The sequence below is a fragment of the Rhinoderma darwinii genome, chromosome 1 (assembly GCF_050947455.1).
Source record: "Rhinoderma darwinii isolate aRhiDar2 chromosome 1, aRhiDar2.hap1, whole genome shotgun sequence".
NCBI classification, from domain to species: Eukaryota; Metazoa; Chordata; class Amphibia; order Anura; family Rhinodermatidae; genus Rhinoderma; species Rhinoderma darwinii.
This window is the reverse complement of record NC_134687.1, coordinates 1,578,118-1,599,860: the sequence shown is the minus strand read 5'-3', so window position 1 is coordinate 1,599,860 and position 21,743 is coordinate 1,578,118. Positions and strand designations below refer to the sequence as shown.

The following is a 21,743-nucleotide window of genomic DNA, read 5'->3' as shown; positions in this document are numbered from 1 at the left end:
CATCTACAGTGGATCATGTCTGTTACATCTACTGTGGCTCATGTCTGTTACATCTACAGTGGATCATGTCTGTTACATCTACAGTGGATCATGTCTGTTACATCTACAGTGGATCATGTCTGTTACATCTACAGTGGATCATGTCTGTTACATCTACAGTGGATCATGTCTGTTACATCTACAGTGGATCATGTCTGTTACATCTACAGTGGATCATGTCTGTTACATCTACAGTGGATCATGTCTGTTACATCTACAGTGGATCATGTCTGTTACATCTACAGTGGATCGTGTCTGTTACATCTACAGTGGATCATGTCTGTTACATCTACAGTGGATCATGTCTGTTACATCTACAGTGGATCATGTCTGTTACATCTACAGTGGATCATGTCTGTTACATCTACAGTGGATCATGTCTGTTACATCTACGGTGGCTCATGTCTGTTACATCTACGGCGGCTCATGTCTGTTACATCTACGGCGGATCATGTCTGTTACATCTACGGTGGATCATGTCTGTTACATCTACAGTGGATCATGTCTGTTACATCTACAGTGGATCATGTCTGTTACATCTACAGTGGCTCATGTCTGTTACATCTACAGTGGATCATGTCTGTTACATCTACAGTGGATCATGTCTGTTACATCTACAGCGGATCATGTCTGTTACATCTACAGTGGATCATGTCTGTTACATCTACAGTGGATCATGTCTGTTACATCTACAGTGGCTCATGTCTGTTACATCTACAGTGGATCATGTCTGTTACATCTACAGTGGCTCATGTCTGTTACATCTACAGTGGATCATGTCTGTTACATCTACAGTGGATCATGTCTGTTACATCTACAGTGGATCATGTCTGTTACATCTACGGTGGATCATGTCTGTTACATCTACAGTGGATCATGTCTGTTACATCTACAGTGGATCATGTCTGTTACATCTACAGTGGCTCATGTCTGTTACATCTACAGTGGCTCATGTCTGTTACATCTACAGTGGATCATGTCTGTTACATCTACAGTGGATCATGTCTGTTACATCTACAGTGGATCATGTCTGTTACATCTACTGTGGCTCATGTCTGTTACATCTACAGTGGATCATGTCTGTTACATCTACAGTGGATCATGTCTGTTACATCTACAGTGGATCATGTCTGTTACATCTACAGTGGATCATGTCTGTTACATCTACAGTGGATCATGTCTGTTACATCTACAGTGGATCATGTCTGTTACATCTACAGTGGATCATGTCTGTTACATCTACAGTGGATCATGTCTGTTACATCTACAGTGGATCATGTCTGTTACATCTACAGTGGATCGTGTCTGTTACATCTACAGTGGATCATGTCTGTTACATCTACAGTGGATCATGTCTGTTACATCTACAGTGGATCATGTCTGTTACATCTACAGTGGATCATGTCTGTTACATCTACAGTGGATCATGTCTGTTACATCTACGGTGGCTCATGTCTGTTACATCTACGGCGGCTCATGTCTGTTACATCTACGGCGGATCATGTCTGTTACATCTACGGTGGATCATGTCTGTTACATCTACAGTGGATCATGTCTGTTACATCTACAGTGGATCATGTCTGTTACATCTACAGTGGCTCATGTCTGTTACATCTACAGTGGATCATGTCTGTTACATCTACAGTGGATCATGTCTGTTACATCTACAGCGGATCATGTCTGTTACATCTACAGTGGATCATGTCTGTTACATCTACAGTGGATCATGTCTGTTACATCTACGGCGGATCATGTCTGTTACATCTACGGCGGATCATGTCTGTTACATCTACGGTGGCTCATGTCTGTTACATCTACAGTGGATCATGTCTGTTACATCTACAGTGGATCATGTCTGTTACATCTACAGTGGATCATGTCTGTTACATCTACAGTGGCTCATGTCTGTTACATCTACAGTGGCTCATGTCTGTTACATCTACAGTGGATCATGTCTGTTACATCTACAGTGGCTCATGTCTGTTACATCTACAGTGGCTCATGTCTGTTACATCTACAGTGGCTCATGTCTGTTACATCTACAGTGGCTCATGTCTGTTACATCTACAGTGGCTCATGTCTGTTACATCTACAGTGGATCATGTCTGTTACATCTACAGTGGATCATGTCTGTTACATCTACAGTGGATCGTGTCTGTTACATCTACAGTGGATCGTGTCTGTTACATCTACAGTGGATCGTGTCTGTTACATCTACAGTGGATCGTGTCTGTTACATCTACAGTGGATCGTGTCTGTTACATCTACAGTGGATCATGTCTGTTACATCTACAGTGGATCATGTCTGTTACATCTACAGTGGCTCATGTCTGTTACATCTACAGTGGATCATGTCTGTTACATCTACAGTGGATCATGTCTGTTACATCTACAGTGGATCATGTCTGTTACATCTACAGTGGATCATGTCTGTTACATCTACAGTGGATCATGTCTGTTACATCTACAGTGGCTCATGTCTGTTACATCTACAGTGGCTCATGTCTGTTACATCTACAGTGGATCATGTCTGTTACATCTACAGTGGATCATGTCTGTTACATCTACAGTGGATCATGTCTGTTACATCTACAGTGGATCATGTCTGTTACATCTACAGTGGATCATGTCTGTTACATCTACAGTGGATCATGTCTGTTACATCTACAGTGGATCATGTCTGTTACATCTACAGTGGATCATGTCTGTTACATCTACAGTGGCTCATGTCTGTTACATCTACAGTGGATCATGTCTGTTACATCTACAGTGGATCATGTCTGTTACATCTACAGTGGATCATGTCTGTTACATCTACAGTGGATCGTGTCTGTTACATCTACAGTGGCTCATGTCTGTTACATCTACAGTGGATCATGTCTGTTACATCTACAGTGGCTCGTGTCTGTTACATCTACAGTGGCTCATGTCTTTTTCTCTATTGTTTCTAATGTCTGTTACGTCTTTATGTCTTTGCAATTTTTCCTTAGATTAGAGAAAACATTTACTATCCACAACAGGGTGATAACACTTTCTTGGTCCTATAGGTGATGTTGTCATGTAGGTCTTTCTTTACGGTCGTTTGTGGTGTAAGACATCCCAGCATGGACAAGTATTCATAAAATCTTGATGGCAACTTCTACCTTGGAAGGCTTAATCGTCAGATGACAATGTCCAGCATAGAAGATAGCCGTCCCCACCACAATGTTGGCTCTTCTATGACGTCCAGTGCCATGTAGGTGTCACATTGTAAATATCATCAACCCAATGTCTGTCCACATCACCACGGCGGTGGAAATGAACGATTAGTGAATCAATGACTATTTACCTCAGCTGAGCAGATTCAAGTTCTGTCCAGTCTATGAGTTCAGAGGCTGAAATCCTGCCCTGACCTAGTCCTGCTCACACAGCTGATGTGCTTCTGTTCAGTCCAGACAGTGCTTAGTGAAGATTGGACTGCAGACTGGAATATTTTACCTGCACATTGTGAAAAACTAGAGATTACCTGCAGGCTGAGGGCGATCTGACGGATGTATAACATGTTCATGTCTTGTAGGATCCACAGCTTCTCCTCCATGTCAGACCACAAGTCCGGGGGCTCCCAAGGTCGTCCCTTGTCCTGCGCCATCACCATACCCTGAGCCCCTGCAACCTAACACCAGTCAAAACCTGAATATCTTACCCCAAAACAGTCTCCGGCACCCCATGGAGCCGGGCAGCCTCTGTTACCCGGATATTATATAGAGAGCAGGGAATTATAGTGTTATAATAGAGGCAGAGTATTATATACAGGGTAATACTGGGCGCAGAGTTTTATATACAGGGTTATACTGGGCACATGCTATTATATACTGGGAGCAGAGTATTATATACAGGGTTATACTGGGAGCAGAGTATTATATACTGGGATATACTGGGAGCAGAGTTTTATATACAGGGTTATACTGGGCGCAGAGTATTATATACTGGGATATACTGGGAGCAGAGTATTATATACTGGGATATACTGGGCGCAGAGTATTATATACTGGGATATACCGGGAGCAGAGTATTATATACAGGGTTATACTGGGCACATGCTATTATATACTGGGAGCAGAGTATTATATACAGGGTTATACTGGGAGCAGAGTATTATATACTGGGATATACTGGGAGCAGAGTATTATATACAAGGTTATACTGGGAGCAGAGTATTATATACAGGGTTATACTGGGCACATGCTATTATATACAGGGTTATACTGGGCGCAGAGTATTATATACTGGGATATACTGGGAGCAGAGTATTATATACAGGGATATACTGGGAGCAGAGTATTATATACTGGGATATACTGGGAGCAGAGTATTATATACAGGGTTATACTGGGAGCAGAGTATTATATACTGGGATATACTGGGAGCAGAGTATTATATACTGGGATATACTGGGAGCAGAGTATTATATACTGGGATATACTGGGAGCAGAGTATTATATACTGGGATATACTGGGAGCAGAGTATTATATACTGGGATATACTGGGCGCAGAGTATTATATACTGGGTTATAGTGGGAGCAGAGTATTATATACTGGGATATACTGGGAGCAGAGTATTATATACTGGGATATACTGGGAGCAGAGTATTATATACTGGGATATACCGGGAGCAGAGTATTATATACTGGGATATACTGGGAGCAGAGTATTATATACAGGATGGGAGACAAGGACGATGTGGATCCAGCGGAGCTGTAGATAAAACGGAACTTGTTCCAAGTTTAATGGGCAATTTTCTTAAAAAGATTCAGGAGCAATCCAGACGATGTCCTGAGGTGCTTAGGAGAGATGTGCGGGATTTTTAGGAGCCTACGCGTTTACTGGGAGCAGAGTATTATATACTGGGATATACTGGGAGCAGAGTATTATATACTGGGATATACTGGGAGCAGAGTATTATATACTGGGATATACTGGGAGCAGAGTATTATATACTGGGATATACTGGGAGCAGAGTATTATATACTGGGATATACTGGGAGCAGAGTATTATATACAGGGTTATACTGGGAGCAGAGTATTATATACAGGGTTATACTGGGCTCATGGTATTATATACTGGGATATACTGGGAGCAGAGTATTATATACAGGGTTATACTGGGCTCATGGTATTATATACTGGGATATACTGGGAGCAGAGTATTATATACAGGGTTATACTGGGAGCAGAGTATTATATACTGGGATATACTGGGAGCAGAGTATTATATACTGGGATATACTGGGAGCAGAGTATTATATACTGGGTTATAGTGGGAGCAGAGTATTATATACTGGGATATACCGGGAGCAGAGTATTATATACAGGGTTATACTGGGAGCAGAGTATTATATACAGGGTTATACTGGGAGCAGAGTATTATATACAGGGTTATACTGGGCACATGCTATTATATACAGGGTTATACTGGGAGCAGAGTATTATATACAGGGTTATACTGGGCTCATGGTATTATATACAGGGTTATACTGGGAGCAGAGTATTATATACTGGGATATACTGGGAGCAGAGTATTATATACTGGGATATACCGGGAGCAGAGTATTATATACAGGGTTATACTGGGAGCAGAGTATTATATACTGGGATATACTGGGAGCAGAGTATTATATACTGGGATATACTGGGAGCAGAGTATTATATACAGGGTTATACTGGGCGCATGGTATTATATACTGGGATATACTGGGAGCAGAGTATTATATACTGGGATATACTGGGCGCAGAGTATTATATACTGGGTTATAGTGGGAGCAGAGTATTATATACTGGGATATACCGGGAGCAGAGTATTATATACAGGGTTATACTGGGAGCAGAGTATTATATACAGGGTTATACTGGGAGCAGAGTATTATATACAGGGTTATACTGGGCACATGCTATTATATACAGGGTTATACTGGGAGCAGAGTATTATATACAGGGTTATACTGGGCTCATGGTATTATATACAGGGTTATACTGGGAGCAGAGTATTATATACTGGGATATACCGGGAGCAGAGTATTATATACAGGGTTATACTGGGCGCAGAAGATTTTATAATGGGAGGTTGTGGTTATTATGACTAGGAGGGGGTGACATTGTACAGATCTTTGGCTTGGGGTAGTATTATGGGGGTGTTAAGGACTGGGGGGTCCCCTATATACACACATATAGGCTGCCGCTTGCTGCTGTCTCGGTGTCCACGTCCTTCTCCTTCTCCCTCTTCCTCTCCAGCACTTTCCTTCCGCCTCCTGCCTGTCCCTCCTGCTCAAAGACCTCCATTCATTGCCAGCCTCCCCTCCCCCAGCTCCCTCATTAACCCCTCACATGCCGGCTACTTTACACGACAGTCCGCCTACGGTCCCTATACAAAATTTTAGCACATGGATTGGCGCTCGTTTACACGGAGAAATGAATGTGCTGGACGGGGATGTAGGAGATCGCTCCTCCACATACAATATGCGTCATTGCCGACATCCGGCGTCTGATTCCTCCATTTACACGCAGCAGTGATCGCTCGTCCCCATACAGTTTACATATTGTCGGCAGAACAGCCGCTGTTTACACGGGGAGATGTCCGGCCTACAAACAACCATTATTATGGCGGCGTAGAAGAGCGATCAGACGACGGACCTCAACTGACCGCTGCCATATTTATATGGGCCAGGAGCGGGAGCGAGTCTTCGCACAGACGCTCGTTCACTTGATCATCAGCCGTGTACAAAGATCGTTAGTCACAGATGATATCACTGCTCCCAGGAGAATCAACTTCTCAGAGACATCCCAGAAAAATGATGGGACAAGAACGGTCATACAGTGTGACAGGAGGAGTTATATGAGGAAATAGGAGGAGTTATATGAGGAAATAGGAGGAGTTATATGGAGTAACAGGTGTGTTATATGAGGAAATAGGAGGAGTTATATGGAGTAATAGGAGGAGTTATATGAGGAAATAGGAGGAGTTATATGGAGTAATAGGAGGAGTTATATGGAGTAATAGGAGGGCTTATATGAGGAAATAGGAGGAGTTATATAAAGTAATCGGAGGAGTTATATGGAGTAGTAGGAGGAGTTATATGGAGTAATGGGAGGAGTTATATGAGGAAATGGGAGGAGTTATATGAGGAAATAGGAGGAATTATATGGAGTAACAGGAGGAGTTATATGGAGTAATAGGAGGAGTTATATGGAGTAATGGGAGAGATATATGGAGTAATAGGAGGAGTTATATGAGTAATAGGAGGGGTTATACGGAGTAATAGGAGGAGTTATATGGAGTAATAGGAGGAGTTATATGGAGTAATGGGAGAAGTTATAGGAGGAAATAGGAGGAGTTATATGGAGTAATAGGAGGAGTTAAATGGGGAAATAGGAGGAGTTATATGAAGTAATAGGAGGAGTTATATGAAGTAATAGGAGGAGTTATATGGAGTAATGGGAGGAGTATTATGGAGTAATATGAGGAGATATATGAGGAAATAGGAGGAGATATATGGAGTAATAGGAGGAGTTATATAGGGAAATAGGAGGAGTTATATGAGTAATGGTAGGAGTTATATGAGGTAAAAAGAGGAGTTATATGAGGAAATAGGAGGAGTTATATGGAGTAATAGGAGGAGTTATATGAAGTAATAGGAGCAGTTATATGAGTAATGGGAGGAATTATATAGGGAAATAGGAGGAGTTATATGGAGTAATGGGAGGAGTTATATGAGGAAATAGGAGGAGTTATATGAGTAATAGGAGGAGTTATATGAGGAAATAGGAGGAGTTATATGGAGTAATGGGAGGGGTTATATGGAGTAATGGGAGGAGTTATATGAGGAAATAGGAGTTATATGAGGAAATAGGAGGAGTTATATGGAGTAATGGGAGGAGTTATATGAGGAAATAGGAGGAGTTATATGAGGAAATAGGAGGGGTTATATGGAGTAATGGGAGGAGTTCTATGAGTAATGGGAGGAGTTATATGAGTAATGGGGGGAGTTATATGGAGCATTAAAAGAGTTATATTGAGTAATGGGAGGAGCTATATGGAGTAATAGGAGAGTAATAAGGGGTTATATGGAGTAATATGGAGTAATAAGGGGTTATTTGGAGTTATGGGAGGAGTTATATGGAGTAATGAGAGGAGTTATGTGGAGTAATGGGAGGGGCTATATGGAGTAATGGGAGGAGTTATATAGAGTAATAGGAGGGTTATATGGAGTAATAAGGGGTTATATGGAGTAATAGGAGGGGTTATATGGAGTAATAGGAGGAGTTATATGGAGTAATAGGAGGAGTTATGTGGAGTAATGGGAGGGGCTATATGGAGTAATAGGAGTTATATGGCGATATGGGAGTTATATGGAGTAATAAGGGGTTATATGGAGTAATAGGAGGGGTTATATGAGTAATAGGAGGAGTTATATGGAGTAATAAGGGGTTATATGGAGTAATAAGGGGTTATATGGAGTAATAGGAGGGTTATATGGAGTAATAGGAGGAGTTATATGGAGTAATAGGAGGGGTTATATGGAGTAATAGGAGGAGTTATATGAAGTAATGGGAGGAGCTATATGGAGTAATAGGAGGAGCTATATGGAGTAATCATTTGCAGTACTAGTAGGTTATATTTATCTACAGATCACATGATTATGGTTGTGGGACATACGTGTGCCTGGAGCAAGGTCGGCTCCAGGTTTATGTGGGCTCTTGAGCAATAGGGTCACAGGGGGCTACCTTATGCCTAGGAGGAGTTATATGGAGTAATAAGAGGGTTATATGAGTAATAGGAGGAGCTATATGGAGTAATGGGAGGAGTTATATAGAGTAATAGGAGGAGTTATATGAAGTAATAGGAGGAGTTATATGGAGTAATGGGAGAAGTTATGAGGAAATAGGAGGAGTTATATGGAGTAATAGGAGGAGTTATATGGAGTAATAGGAGGAGTTTAAGGGAGTAATATGAAGTAATGGGAGGAGCTATCTGGAGAATTGGGAGGAGTTATATGGAGTAATAGGAGGAGTTATATGAGGAAATAGGAGGAGTTATATGGAGTAATGGGAGTAGTTATATGGAGTAATAAGGTGTTATATGGAGTAATATGAGGGGTTATATGGAGTAATAAGGGATTATTTGGAGTAATGGGAGGAGTTATATGGAGTAATGAGAGGAGTTATATAGAGTAATGGGAGGGGTTATATGGAGTAATGGGAGGGGCTATATGGAGTAATAGGCGGAGTTATATGAGTAATAGGAGGAGTTATATGGAGATATGGGAGTTATATGGAGTAATAAGGGGTTATATGGAGTAATAGGAGGAGTTATATGGAGTAATAGGAGGAGTTATATGGCGATATGGGTGTTATATGGAGTAATAAGGGGTTATATGGAGTAATAGGAGGGGTTATATGAGTAATAGGAGGCGTTATATGGATTAATAAGGGGTTATATGGAGTAATAAGGGGTTATATGGAGTAATACGAGGGGTTATATGGAAAAGTAGCAAGAGTTATATGAAGTAATGGGAGGAGCTATATGGAGTAATAGGAGGAGCTATATGGAGTAATTATTTGCAGTACTAGTAGGTTATATTTATCTACTAATCACATGATTATGGTTGTGGGTTTAGTAATAGTTGTGGAACATACGTGTGCCTGGAGCAAGGTCGGCTCCAGGTTTACGTGGGCTCTTTGGCAATAGGGTCGCAGGGTGCCACGTTATGCCTAGGAGGAGTTATATGGAGTAATAAGAGGGTTATATGAGTAATAGGAGGAGCTATATGGAGTAATGGGAGGGGTTGTGTGGAGTAATAGGTGGGTTATATGGATTAAGTATGTTATATGGAGTAATGGGAGGAGTTATCTGGAGTAATGGGAGGGGTTATATGGAGTAATAGGAGGAATTATATGAGTAATGTAAGGAGCTATATGGAGTAATAGGAGGAGTTATATGAGTAATGAGAGGGGTCATATGGAGTAATAGGAGGGTTATATGAAGTAATAGGAGGAGTTATATGGAGTAATAGGAGGGTTACATGGAGTAATAGGAGGAATTATATGGAGTGATGGGATGAGTTATATGAAAAATGGGAGGGGTTATATGGAGTAATAGGAGGTTTATATGGAGTAATAAGACAGGTTATATGGAGTAATGGGAGGCGTTACACGGAGTAGTAAGGGGTTATATGGAGTAATAGAAGGTGTTATATGGAGTAATTAGAGGTTATATGCCACCTGTGGTCACTATTAGTGTTTCTGCCTCTCATAGACAGTAGTGCAGCCTGTGGTCACTATTAGTGTTTCTGTCTCCCATAGACAGTAGTGCAGCCTGTGGTCACTATTAGTGTTTCTGCCTCCCATAGACAGCAGTGCAGCCTGTGGTCACTATTAGTGTTTCTACCTCCCATAGACAGTAGTGCAGCCTGTGGTCACTATTAGTGTTTCTCCCTCCCATAGACAGCAGTGCAGCCTGTGGTCACTATTAGTGTTTCTACCTCCCATACACAGTAGTGCAGCCTGTGGTCACTATTAGTGGTTCTGCCTCTCATAGACACAGGTGCAGCCTGTGGTCACTATTAGTGTTTCTGCCTCCCATAGACAGTAGTGCAGCCTGTGGTCACTATTAGTGATTCTACCTCCCATAGACAGCAGTGCAGCCTGTGGTCACTATTAGTATTTCTACCTCCCATAGGCAGTAGTGCAGCCTGTGGTCACTATTAGTGATTCTACCTCCCATAGACAGCAGTGCAGCCTGTGGTCACTCTTAGTATTTCTACCTCCCATAGGCAGTAGTGCAGCCTGTGGTCACTATTAGTGTTTCTACCTCCCATAGACAGTAGTGCAGCCTGTGGTCACTATTAGTATTCTGAAAACAGGCTGTCATATGAGCCGTAAATGCCTGCTATCGTGTGAACATACCCTAAGTGTTTCTGTCTCCCACAGACAGCAGTGCAGCCTGTGGTTACTATTAGTGTTTCTGCCTCCCATAGGCAGTAGTGCAGCCTGTGGTCACTATTAGTGTTTCTACCACCCATACACAGTAGTGCAGCCTGTGGTCACTATTAGTGTTTCTTCCTCCCATAGACAGCAGTGCAGCCTGTGGTCACTATTAGTGTTTCTGCCTCCCATAGACAGTAGTGCAGCCTGTGGTCACTATTAGTGTTTCTACCTCCTATAGATAGCAGTGCAGCCTGTGGTCATTATTAGGCTTTCTACCTCCCATAGACAGTAGTGCAGCCTGTGGTCACTATTAGTATTTCTACCTCCCATAGACAGTAGTGCAGCCTGTGGTCACTATTAGTGTTTCTACCTCCCATAGACAGCAGTGCAGCCTAAGGTCACTATTAGTGTTTCTACCTCCCATACACAGTAGTGCAGCCTGTGGTCACTATTAGTGTTTCTGCCTCCCATAGACAGCAGTGCAGCCTGTGGTCACTATTAGTGTTTCTGTCCCCCATAGACAGTAGTGCAGCATGCGGTCACTATTAGTGTTTCTACCTCCTATAGACAGTAGTGCAGCCTGTGGTCAGTATTAGTGTTTCTGCCTCCCATAGACAGTAGTGCAGCCTGTGGTCACTATTAGTGTTTCTGCCTCACATAGACAGTAGTGCAGCCTGTGGTCACTATTAGTGTTTCTACCTCCCATAGACAGCAGTGCAGCCTAAGGTCACTATTAGTGTTTCTACCTCCCATAGACAGCAGTGCAGCCTGTGATCACTATTTGTGTTACTGCCTCTCATAGATAACAGTGCAGCCTGTGGTCTCTATTAGTGTTTCTACCTCCCATAGACAGTAGTGCAGTCTGTGGTCACTATTAGTGTTTCTACCTCCCATAGACAGTAGTGCAGGCTGTGGTCACTATTAGTGTTTCTACCTCCCATAGACAGTAGTGCAGCCTGTGGTCACTATAAGTATTTCTACCTCCCATAGACAGTAGTGCAGCCTGTGGTCACTATTAGTGTTTCTGTCTCCCATAGACAGTAGTGCAGCCTGTGGTCACTATTAGTGTTTCTGCCTCTCATAGACAGTAGTGCAGCCTGTGGTCATTATTTGTGTTTCTGCCTCCCATAGACAGCAGTGCAGCCTGTGGTCACTATTAGTGTTTCTATCCCCCATAGACAGTAGTGCAGCCTGCGGTCACTATTAGTGTTTCTACCTCCCATAGACAGTAGTGCAGCCTGTGGTCAGTATTAGTGTTTCTGCCTCCCATAGACAGTAGTGCAGCCTGTGGTCACTATTAGTGTTTCTGCCTCACATAGACAGTAGTGCAGCCTGTGGTCACTATTAGTGTTTCTACCTCCCATAGACAGCAGTGCAGCCTAAGGTCACTATTAGTGTTTCTACCTCCCATAGACAGCAGTGCAGCCTGTGATCACTATTTGTGTTACTGCCTCTCATAGATAACAGTGCAGCCTGTGGTCTCTATTAGTGTTTCTACCTCCCATAGACAGTAGTGCAGTCTGTGGTCACTATTAGTGTTTCTACCTCCCATAGACAGTAGTGCAGGCTGTGGTCACTATTAATGTTTCTACCTCCCATAGACAGTAGTGCAGCCTGTGGTCACTATAAGTATTTCTACCTCCCATAGACAGTAGTGCAGCCTGTGGTCACTATTAGTGTTTCTGTCTCCCATAGACAGTAGTGCAGCCTGTGGTCACTATTAGTGTTTCTGCCTCTCATAGACAGTAGTGCAGCCTGTGGTCATTATTTGTGTTTCTGCCTCCCATAGACAGCAGTGCAGCCTGTGGTCACTATTAGTGTTTCTGTCCCCCATAGATAGTAGTGCAGCCTGCGGTCACTATTAGTGTTTCTACCTCCCATAGACAGTAGTGCAGCCTGTGGTCAGTATTAGTGTTTCTGCCTCCCATAGACAGTAGTGCAGCCTGTGGTCACTATTAGTGTTTCTGCCTCACATAGACAGTAGTGCAGCCTGTGGTCACTATTAGTGTTTCTGTCTCCCATAGACAGTAGTGTAGCCTGTGATCATTATTAGTATAACTGCCTCCCGTAGACAGCAGTGCAGCCTGTGGTCACTACTAATGTTTCTGCCTCTCATAGACAGTAGTGCAGCCTGTGGTCACTACTAATGTTTCTGCCTCCCATAGACAGTAGTGCAGCCTGTGGTCACTATTAGTGTTTCTTCCTCTCATAGACAGTAGTGCAGCCTGTGGTCACTATTAGTGTTTCTGCCTCTCATAAACAGCAGTGCAGCCTGTGGTCACTATTAGTGTTTCTACCTCCCATAGACAGTAGTGCAGCCTGTGGTCACTATTAGTGTTTCTGCCTCCCATAGACAGTAGTGCAGCCTGTGGTCACTATTAGTGTTTCTACCTCCCATAGACAGTAGTGCAGCCTGTGGTCACTATTAGTGTTTCTACCTCCCATAGACAGTAGTGCAGCCTGTGGTCACTATTAGTGTTTCTACCTCCCATAGACAGTAGTGCAGCCTGTGGTCACTATTAGTGTTTCTGCCTCCCATATATGTATGCACAGTACCACTTCTCTTGTTCTCTATGTATGGCCCTGCACAGTACCACTTCTCTTGTTCTCTATGTATGACCCTGCACAGTACCACTTCTCTTGTTCTCTATGTATGACCCTGCACAGTACCACTTCTCTTGTTCTCTATGTATGACCCTGCACAGTACCACTTCTCTTGTTCTCTATGTATGACCCTGCACAGTACCACTTCTCTTGTTCTCTATGTATGGCCCTGCACAGTACCACTTCTCTTGTTCTCTATGTATGATCCTGCACAGTACCACTTCTCTTGTTCTCTATGTATGGCCCTGCACAGTACCACTTCTCTTGTTCTCTATGTATGACCCTGCACAGTACCACTTCTCTTGTTCTCTATGTATGACCCTGCACAGTACCACTTCTCTTGTTCTCTATGTATGACCCTGCACAGTACCACTTCTCTTGTTCTCTATGTATGGCCCTGCACAGTACCACTTCTCTTGTTCTCTATGTATGACCCTGCACAGTACCACTTCTCTTGTTCTCTATGTATGACCCTGCACAGTACCACTTCTCTTGTTCTCTATGTATGACCCTGCACAGTACGACTTCTCTTGTTCTCTATGTATGACCCTGCACAGTACCACTTCTCTTGTTCTCTATGTATGACCCTGCACAGTACCACTTCTCTTGTTCTCTATGTATGGCCCTGCACAGTACCACTTCTCTTGTTCTCTATGTATGACCCTGCACAGTACCACTTCTCTTGTTCTCTATGTATGACCCTGCACAGTACGACTTCTCTTGTTCTCTATGTATGACCCTGCACAGTACGACTTCTCTTGTTCTCTATGTATGACCCTGCACAGTACCACTTCTCTTGTTCTCTATGTATGACCCTGCACAGTACCACTTCTCTTGTTCTCTATGTATGACCCTGCACAGTACCACTTCTCTTGTTCTCTATGTATGACCCTGCACAGTACCACTTCTCTTGTTCTCTATGTATGACCCTGCACAGTACCACTTCTCTTGTTCTCTATGTATGACCCTGCACAGTACCACTTCTCTTGTTCTCTATGTATGGCCCTGCACAGTACCACTTCTCTTGTTCTCTATGTATGACCCTGCACAGTACGACTTCTCTTGTTCTCTATATATGGCCCTGCACAGTACCACTTCTCTTGTTCTCTATATATGGCCCTGCACAGTACCACTTCTCTTGTTCTCTATGTATGACCCTGCACAGTACCACTTCTCTTGTTCTCTATGTATGACCCTGCACAGTACCACTTCTCTTGTTCTCTATGTATGACCCTGCACAGTACCACTTCTCTTGTTCTCTATGTATGACCCTGCACAGTACCACTTCTCTTGTTCTCTATGTATGACCCTGCACAGTACCACTTCTCTTGTTCTCTATGTATGACCCTGCACAGTACCACTTCTCTTGTTCTCTATGTATGGCCCTGCACAGTACCACTTCTCTTGTTCTCTATGTATGACCCTGCACAGTACCACTTCTCTTGTTCTCTATGTATGACCCTGCACAGTACCACTTCTCTTGTTCTCTATGTATGACCCTGCACAGTACCACTTCTCTTGTTCTCTATGTATGACCCTGCACAGTACCACTTCTCTTGTTCTCTATGTATGACCCTGCACAGTACCACTTCTCTTGTTCTCTATGTATGACCCTGCACAGTACCACTTCTCTTGTTCTCTATGTATGACCCTGCACAGTACCACTTCTCTTGTTCTCTATGTATGACCCTGCACAGTACGACTTCTCTTGTTCTCTATATATGGCCCTGCACAGTACCACTTCTCTTGTTCTCTATATATGGCCCTGCACAGTACCACTTCTCTTGTTCTCTATGTATGACCCTGCACAGTACGACTTCTCTTGTTCTCTATGTATGGCCCTGCACAGTACCACTTCTCTTGTTCTCTATGTATGACCCTGCACAGTACCACTTCTCTTGTACTCTATGTATGGCCCTGCACAGTACCACTTCTCTTGTTCTCTATGTATGGCCCTGCACAGTACCACTTCTCTTGTTCTCTATGTATGACCCTGCACAGTACCACTTCTCTTGTTCTCTATATATGGCCCTGCACAGTACCACTTCTCTTGTTCTCTATGTATGGCCCTGCACAGTACCACTTCTCTTGTTCTCTATGTATGACCCTGCACAGTACCACTTCTCTTGTTCTCTATGTATGACCCTGCACAGTACCACTTCTCTTGTTCTCTATGTATGGCCCTGCACAGTACCACTTCTCTTGTTCTCTATGTATGACCCTGCACAGTACCACTTCTCTTGTTCTCTATGTATGACCCTGCACAGTACCACTTCTCTTGTTCTCTATGTATGACCCTGCACAGTACCACTTCTCTTGTTCTCTATGTATGGCCCTGCACAGTACCACTTCTCTTGTTCTCTATGTATGGCCCTGCACAGTACCACTTCTCTTGTTCTCTATGTATGACCCTGCACAGTACCACTTCTCTTGTTCTCTATGTATGACCCTGCACAGTACCACTTCTCTTGTTCTCTATGTATGACCCTGCACAGTACCACTTCTCTTGTTCTCTATGTATGGCCCTGCACAGTACCACTTCTCTTGTTCTCTATGTATGACCCTGCACAGTACCACTTCTCTTGTTCTCTATGTATGACCCTGCACAGTACGACTTCTCTTGTTCTCTATGTATGGCCCTGCACAGTACCACTTCTCTTGTTCTCTATGTATGACCCCGCACAGTACCACTTCTCTTGTTCTCTATGTATGGCCCTGCACAGTACGACTTCTCTTGTTCTCTATGTATGGCCCTGCACAGTACCACTTCTCTTGTTCTCTATGTATGGCCCTGCACAGTACCACTTCTCTTGTTCTCTATGTATGACCCTGCACAGTACCACTTCTCTTGTTCTCTATGTATGGCCCTGCACAGTACGACTTCTCTTGTTCTCTATGTATGGCCCTGCACAGTACCACTTCTCTTGTTCTCTATGTATGACCCCGCACAGTACCACTTCTCTTGTTCTCTATGTATGGCCCTGCACAGTACGACTTCTCTTGTTCTCTATGTATGGCCCTGCACAGTACCACTTCTCTTGTTCTCTATGTATGACCCTGCACAGTACCACTTCTCTTGTTCTCTATGTATGGCCCTGCACAGTACCACTTCTCTTGTTCTCTATGTATGACCCTGCACCGTACCACTTCTCTTGTTCTCTATGTATGACCCTGCACAGTACCACTTCTCTTGTTCTCTATGTATGACCCTGCACAGTACCACTTCTCTTGTTCTCTATGTATGACCCTGCACAGTACCACTTCTCTTGTTCTCTATGTATGGCCCTGCACAGTACCACTTCTCTTGTTCTCTATGTATGGCCCTGCACAGTACCACTTCTCTTGTTCTCTATGTATGACCCTGCACAGTACCACTTCTCTTGTTCTCTATGTATGGCCCTGCACAGTACCACTTCTCTTGTTCTCTATGTATGACCCTGCACAGTACCACTTCTCTTGTTCTCTATGTATGGCCCTGCACAGTACGACTTCTCTTGTTCTCTATGTATGGCCCTGCACAGTACCACTTCTCTTGTTCTCTATGTATGACCCTGCACAGTACCACTTCTCTTGTTCTCTATGTATGGCCCTGCACAGTACCACTTCTCTTGTTCTCTATGTATGACCCTGCACAGTACCACTTCTCTTGTTCTCTATGTATGACCCTGCACAGTACCACTTCTCTTGTTCTCTATGTATGACCCTGCACAGTACCACTTCTCTTGTTCTCTATGTATGGCCCTGCACAGTACCACTTCTCTTGTTCTCTATGTATGACCCTGCACAGTACCACTTCTCTTGTTCTCTATGTATGACCCTGCACAGTACCACTTCTCTTGTACTCTATGTATGGCCCTGCACAGTACCACTTCTCTTGTTCTCTATGTATGACCCTGCACAGTACCACTTCTCTTGTTCTCTATGTATGACCCTGCACAGTACCACTTCTCTTGTTCTCTATGTATGACCCTGCACAGTACCACTTCTCTTGTTCTCTATGTATGACCCTGCACAGTACCACTTCTCTTGTTCTCTATGTATGACCCTGCACAGTACCACTTCTCTTGTTCTCTATGTATGACCCTGCACAGTACCACTTCTCTTGTTCTCTATGTATGACCCTGCACAGTACCACTTCTCTTGTTCTCTATGTATGACCCTGCACAGTACCACTTCTCTTGTTCTCTATGTATGGCCCTGCACAGTACCACTTCTCTTGTTCTCTATGTATGACCCTGCACAGTACCACTTCTCTTGTTCTCTATGTATGGCCCTGCACAGTACGACTTCTCTTGTTCTCTATGTATGACCCTGCACAGTACCACTTCTCTTGTTCTCTATGTATGACCCTGCACAGTACCACTTCTCTTGTTCTCTATGTATGGCCCTGCACAGTACCACTTCTCTTGTTCTCTATGTATGACCCTGCACAGTACCACTTCTCTTGTTCTCTATGTATGACCCTGCACAGTACCACTTCTCTTGTTCTCTATGTATGACCCTGCACAGTACCACTTCTCTTGTTCTCTATGTATGACCCTGCACAGTACCACTTCTCTTGTTCTCTATGTATGACCCTGCACAGTACCACTTCTCTTGTTCTCTATGTATGGCCCTGCACAGTACCACTTCTCTTGTTCTCTATGTATGACCCTGCACAGTACCACTTCTCTTGTTCTCTATGTATGGCCCTGCACAGTACCACTTCTCTTGTTCTCTATGTATGGCCCTGCACAGTACCACTTCTCTTGTTCTCTATGTATGATGTTTGAGGGGGATTTTCCACGTATGACCCGTTTCCCATCCGCACAGTATCTCATTGGGAAGTATATTAGGCCCTGATAATCAGGGACACTCCATTTCTTATTTTTAGCCATTCCTGGGTGGATTCGCTTGGATGTTGAGGGTCATTGTCATGTTAAAATGTCCCCTTTCTGATGAGCTTCAATCTTCTGATAGACAGTCCCACATTCTTCTCCATCCGTCTCTGGTCCAATGAAGAATTCCTATGTGATAGTGAGCTGCCTAGCCCCAAACCAGAACATCTCCACCCTCCTTTTACACTGTAGGCATCAGGTTCTTCTGGTTCTGTGGACATATAAATCTAGCTCTGCCTTATTTGTCCAGAGCACGATGTCAAGTAGTCCTGCTGTGTCCCAGGTGTTCTTAGGTAATCTTTAGTCGTGATGTTCTTCCTGGACATTGATGAGCTCCTCCTGTCACCTCCCACGTTGATGTAATGTGTGCAGCCTTTCTCTAATGGTTGGCCCGCTCCGTAGTGGTGAGATCTTCCTCTACGCTCTTGGATAAAGTTTTGGGCTTCTTAGAGATGTCTTCCAACAACTTCTGCTCTGCGACTGATCTTGTTGGGATGGCTAGAGAATTTATTTGACATCTCCTCCACCTGTAGATTATTTTTGGGACAGTTAAAGGTTTGATGACAATTGTTTGGTATCTTTATAAATCCATCGCTAGACTCTTCGGCATCTAGAACCTTCTTTGTGAAGCCTCAAAGAGAGTTCTGTGGAATCAGGCTTGGAGATAACGCACATCTCACCGTGAACATTGGAGGAGAGTGATTGAGTTGGAGGAGGGGGATAGATGTACACTGTGGAGTGGAGCGATAGATGTGAACGGTGGCGGAGGAGAGGGATAGATGATGGAGGAAGAGTGTAGGGATAGACGTGGTCGTTCAGAAGTAAAGGGATAGACGTGGAGGCTTATAGGCATTGCTGTGGATGGTGAAAGAGGAGAGGGATAAGCATGGACAAGTAAAGGGATAGATGTGGATGGTGGAGAAGGATAGACGATGGAGGAAGAGTATAGGGATAGACGTGGACGGTTGAGGAGAGAGAAAGACGTGGACTGAGGAGGAAGAAAGGAATAGACGTTGGAAAAAGATCATAAGGATAGATGTGGACGGTAGAGAAGAGACAGACGATGGAGGAAGAATCTAGGGATAGACATGGATGGAGGAGGAACAGAGGGATAAACGTGGATGGTGGAGAAGTAAAGGGATAGACGGGGACGGTGGAGGAGAGGGATAGACTATGGCGGAAGAGTATAGGGACAGACGTGGAGGAGAGTGATAAACCTAGATAGTGGAGAATTAGAGGGATAAAAGTAGACAGTGGTGAAGTAGAGGGATAGACGTGGACGGTGGAGAAATAGAGGGATAGACGTGGACGGTGGAGAAGAGGGATAGACGTGGATGGTGGAGGAGAGAGATAGACGTAGAGGAGATAGACGTGGACGGTGGAGGAGAGGGATAGACGATGGAGGAAGAGTCTAGGGATCGACGTGGACGGTGGAGAAGGAAAGAGGTAAAGGTAAACTTTGGAGAAGTAGAGGGATAAAGGTGGATGGTGGAGAAGTAGGGGGATAGAAGTGGATGGTGGGAAGGAAAGGAGTAAACGTGAACTGCGGAGAGGTAGAGGGATAAACGTGGACAGTGGTGTAGAGGGTTAGATGTGGACATTGGAGAAGTAGAGGGATAGACGTTGACGTTGGAGGAGTAGAGGGATAGATGTTGTGGTAGAGAGGGATGGACGGTGAAGGAGGAGAGGGATAGACGGATACAGTAGAGGAGGATGAGAGGGATAGACGGGGACGGTGGAGGAGGAACGGTATAGACGGGAACCGTGGAGGAGGAGAGGGATAGATGGAGATGGTGGAGGAGTGGGATAGACGGAGACGGTGGACGAGGAGAGGGATAGACAGGGACGGTGAAGGAGGAGGAGAGGGATAGACAGGGACGGTGGAGAGGGATAGACGGGGATGGTGGAGGAGAAACGGTATAGACGGGAACGGTGGAGGAGGAGAGGGATAGATGGAGATGGTGGAGGAGTGGGATAGACGGAGACGGTGGACGAGGAGATGGATAGACAGGGACGGTGAAGGAGGAGGAGAGGGATATACAGGGACGGTGGAGAGGGATAGACGGGGACGGTGGAGGAGGAACGGTATAGACGGGAACGGTGGAGGAGTGGGATAGACGGAGACGGTGGACGAGGAGAGGGATAGACAGGGACGGTGAAGGAGGAGGAGAGGGATAGACAGGGACGGTGGAGAGGGATAGACGGGGACGGTGGAGGAGAGGGATAGACGGGGACGGTGGAGGAGAGGGATAGACGGGGACGGTGGAGGAGAGGGATAGACAGGGACGGTGAAGGAGGAGGAGAGGGATAGACAGGGACGGTGGAGAGGGATAGACGGGGACGGTGGAGGAGGAACGGTATAGACGGGAACGGTGGAGGAGTGGGATAGACGGAGACGGTGGACGAGGAGAGGGATAGACAGGGACGGTGAAGGAGGAGGAGAGGGATAGACAGGGACGGTGGAGAGGGATAGACGGGGACGGTGGAGGAGAGGGATAGACGGGGACGGTGGAGGAGAGGGATAGACGGGGACGGTGGAGGAGAGGGATAGACGGGGACGGTGGAGGAGAGGGATAGACGGGGACGGTGGAGGAGAGGGATAGACGGGGACGGTAGAGGAGAGGGATAGACAGGGACAGTAGAGGAGAAGGCTAGACGGGGAGGGTGGAGGAGAGGGGTAGACGGGAACGGTGGAGGAGAGGGGTAGACGGGAACGGTGGAGGAGAGGGGTAGACGGGAACGGTGGAGGAGAGGGGTAGACGGGAACGGTGGAGGAGAGGGGTAGACGGGAACGGTGGAGGAGAGGGGTAGACGGGAACGGTGGAGGAGAGGGGTAGACGGGAACGGTGGAGGAGAGGGGTAGACGGGAACGGTGGAGGAGAGGGGTAGACGGAGACAGTGGAGGAGAGGGGTAGACGGAGACAGTGGAGGAGAGGGGTAGACGGGAACGGTGGAGGAAGAGAGTGGTAGACGGGAACGGTGGAGAGGGATCGACGCGGACGGTGGAGAGGGATCGACGCGGACGGTGGAGAGGGATCGACGCGGACGGTGGAGAGGGATCGACGCGGACGGTGGAGAGGGATCGACGCGGACGGTGGAGAGGGATCGACGCGGACGGTGGAGAGGGATCGACGCGGACGGTGGAGAGGGATCGACGCGGACGGTGGAGAGGGAGCGACGCGGTCGGTGGAGAGTGATCGACGCGGACGGTGGAGAGTGATCGACGCGGGCTGGAGAGGGATCGACGCGGACGGTGGAGAGG

General features: G+C 45.2%; 1 protein-coding gene across 5 annotated transcripts in view; it reads right to left on the bottom strand.

The window, feature by feature from the left end:
- The window catches only part of RTKN (rhotekin), a 105,942-nt gene that overhangs the window by 70,705 nt on the left and 13,494 nt on the right, over positions 1 to 21,743 (bottom strand). For 2 of the 5 annotated variants that reach the window (XM_075855287.1, XM_075855316.1), the window contains exons 1-2: positions 6,243 to 6,366; positions 3,545 to 3,691 (exon numbers count right to left, since the gene is read on the bottom strand). The exons of 1 other annotated variant lie outside the window; for it this stretch is intronic. In XM_075855287.1, coding sequence (XP_075711402.1) covers positions 3,545 to 3,691; positions 6,243 to 6,356 — 261 coding nt within the window. In that variant the 5' untranslated portion in view covers positions 6,357 to 6,366. Of the gene's footprint in view, positions 1 to 3,544; positions 3,692 to 6,242; positions 6,367 to 21,743 lie in introns of those variants that run through there. 2 more of the 5 variants (XM_075855294.1, XM_075855302.1) reach the window with 2 other exon arrangements.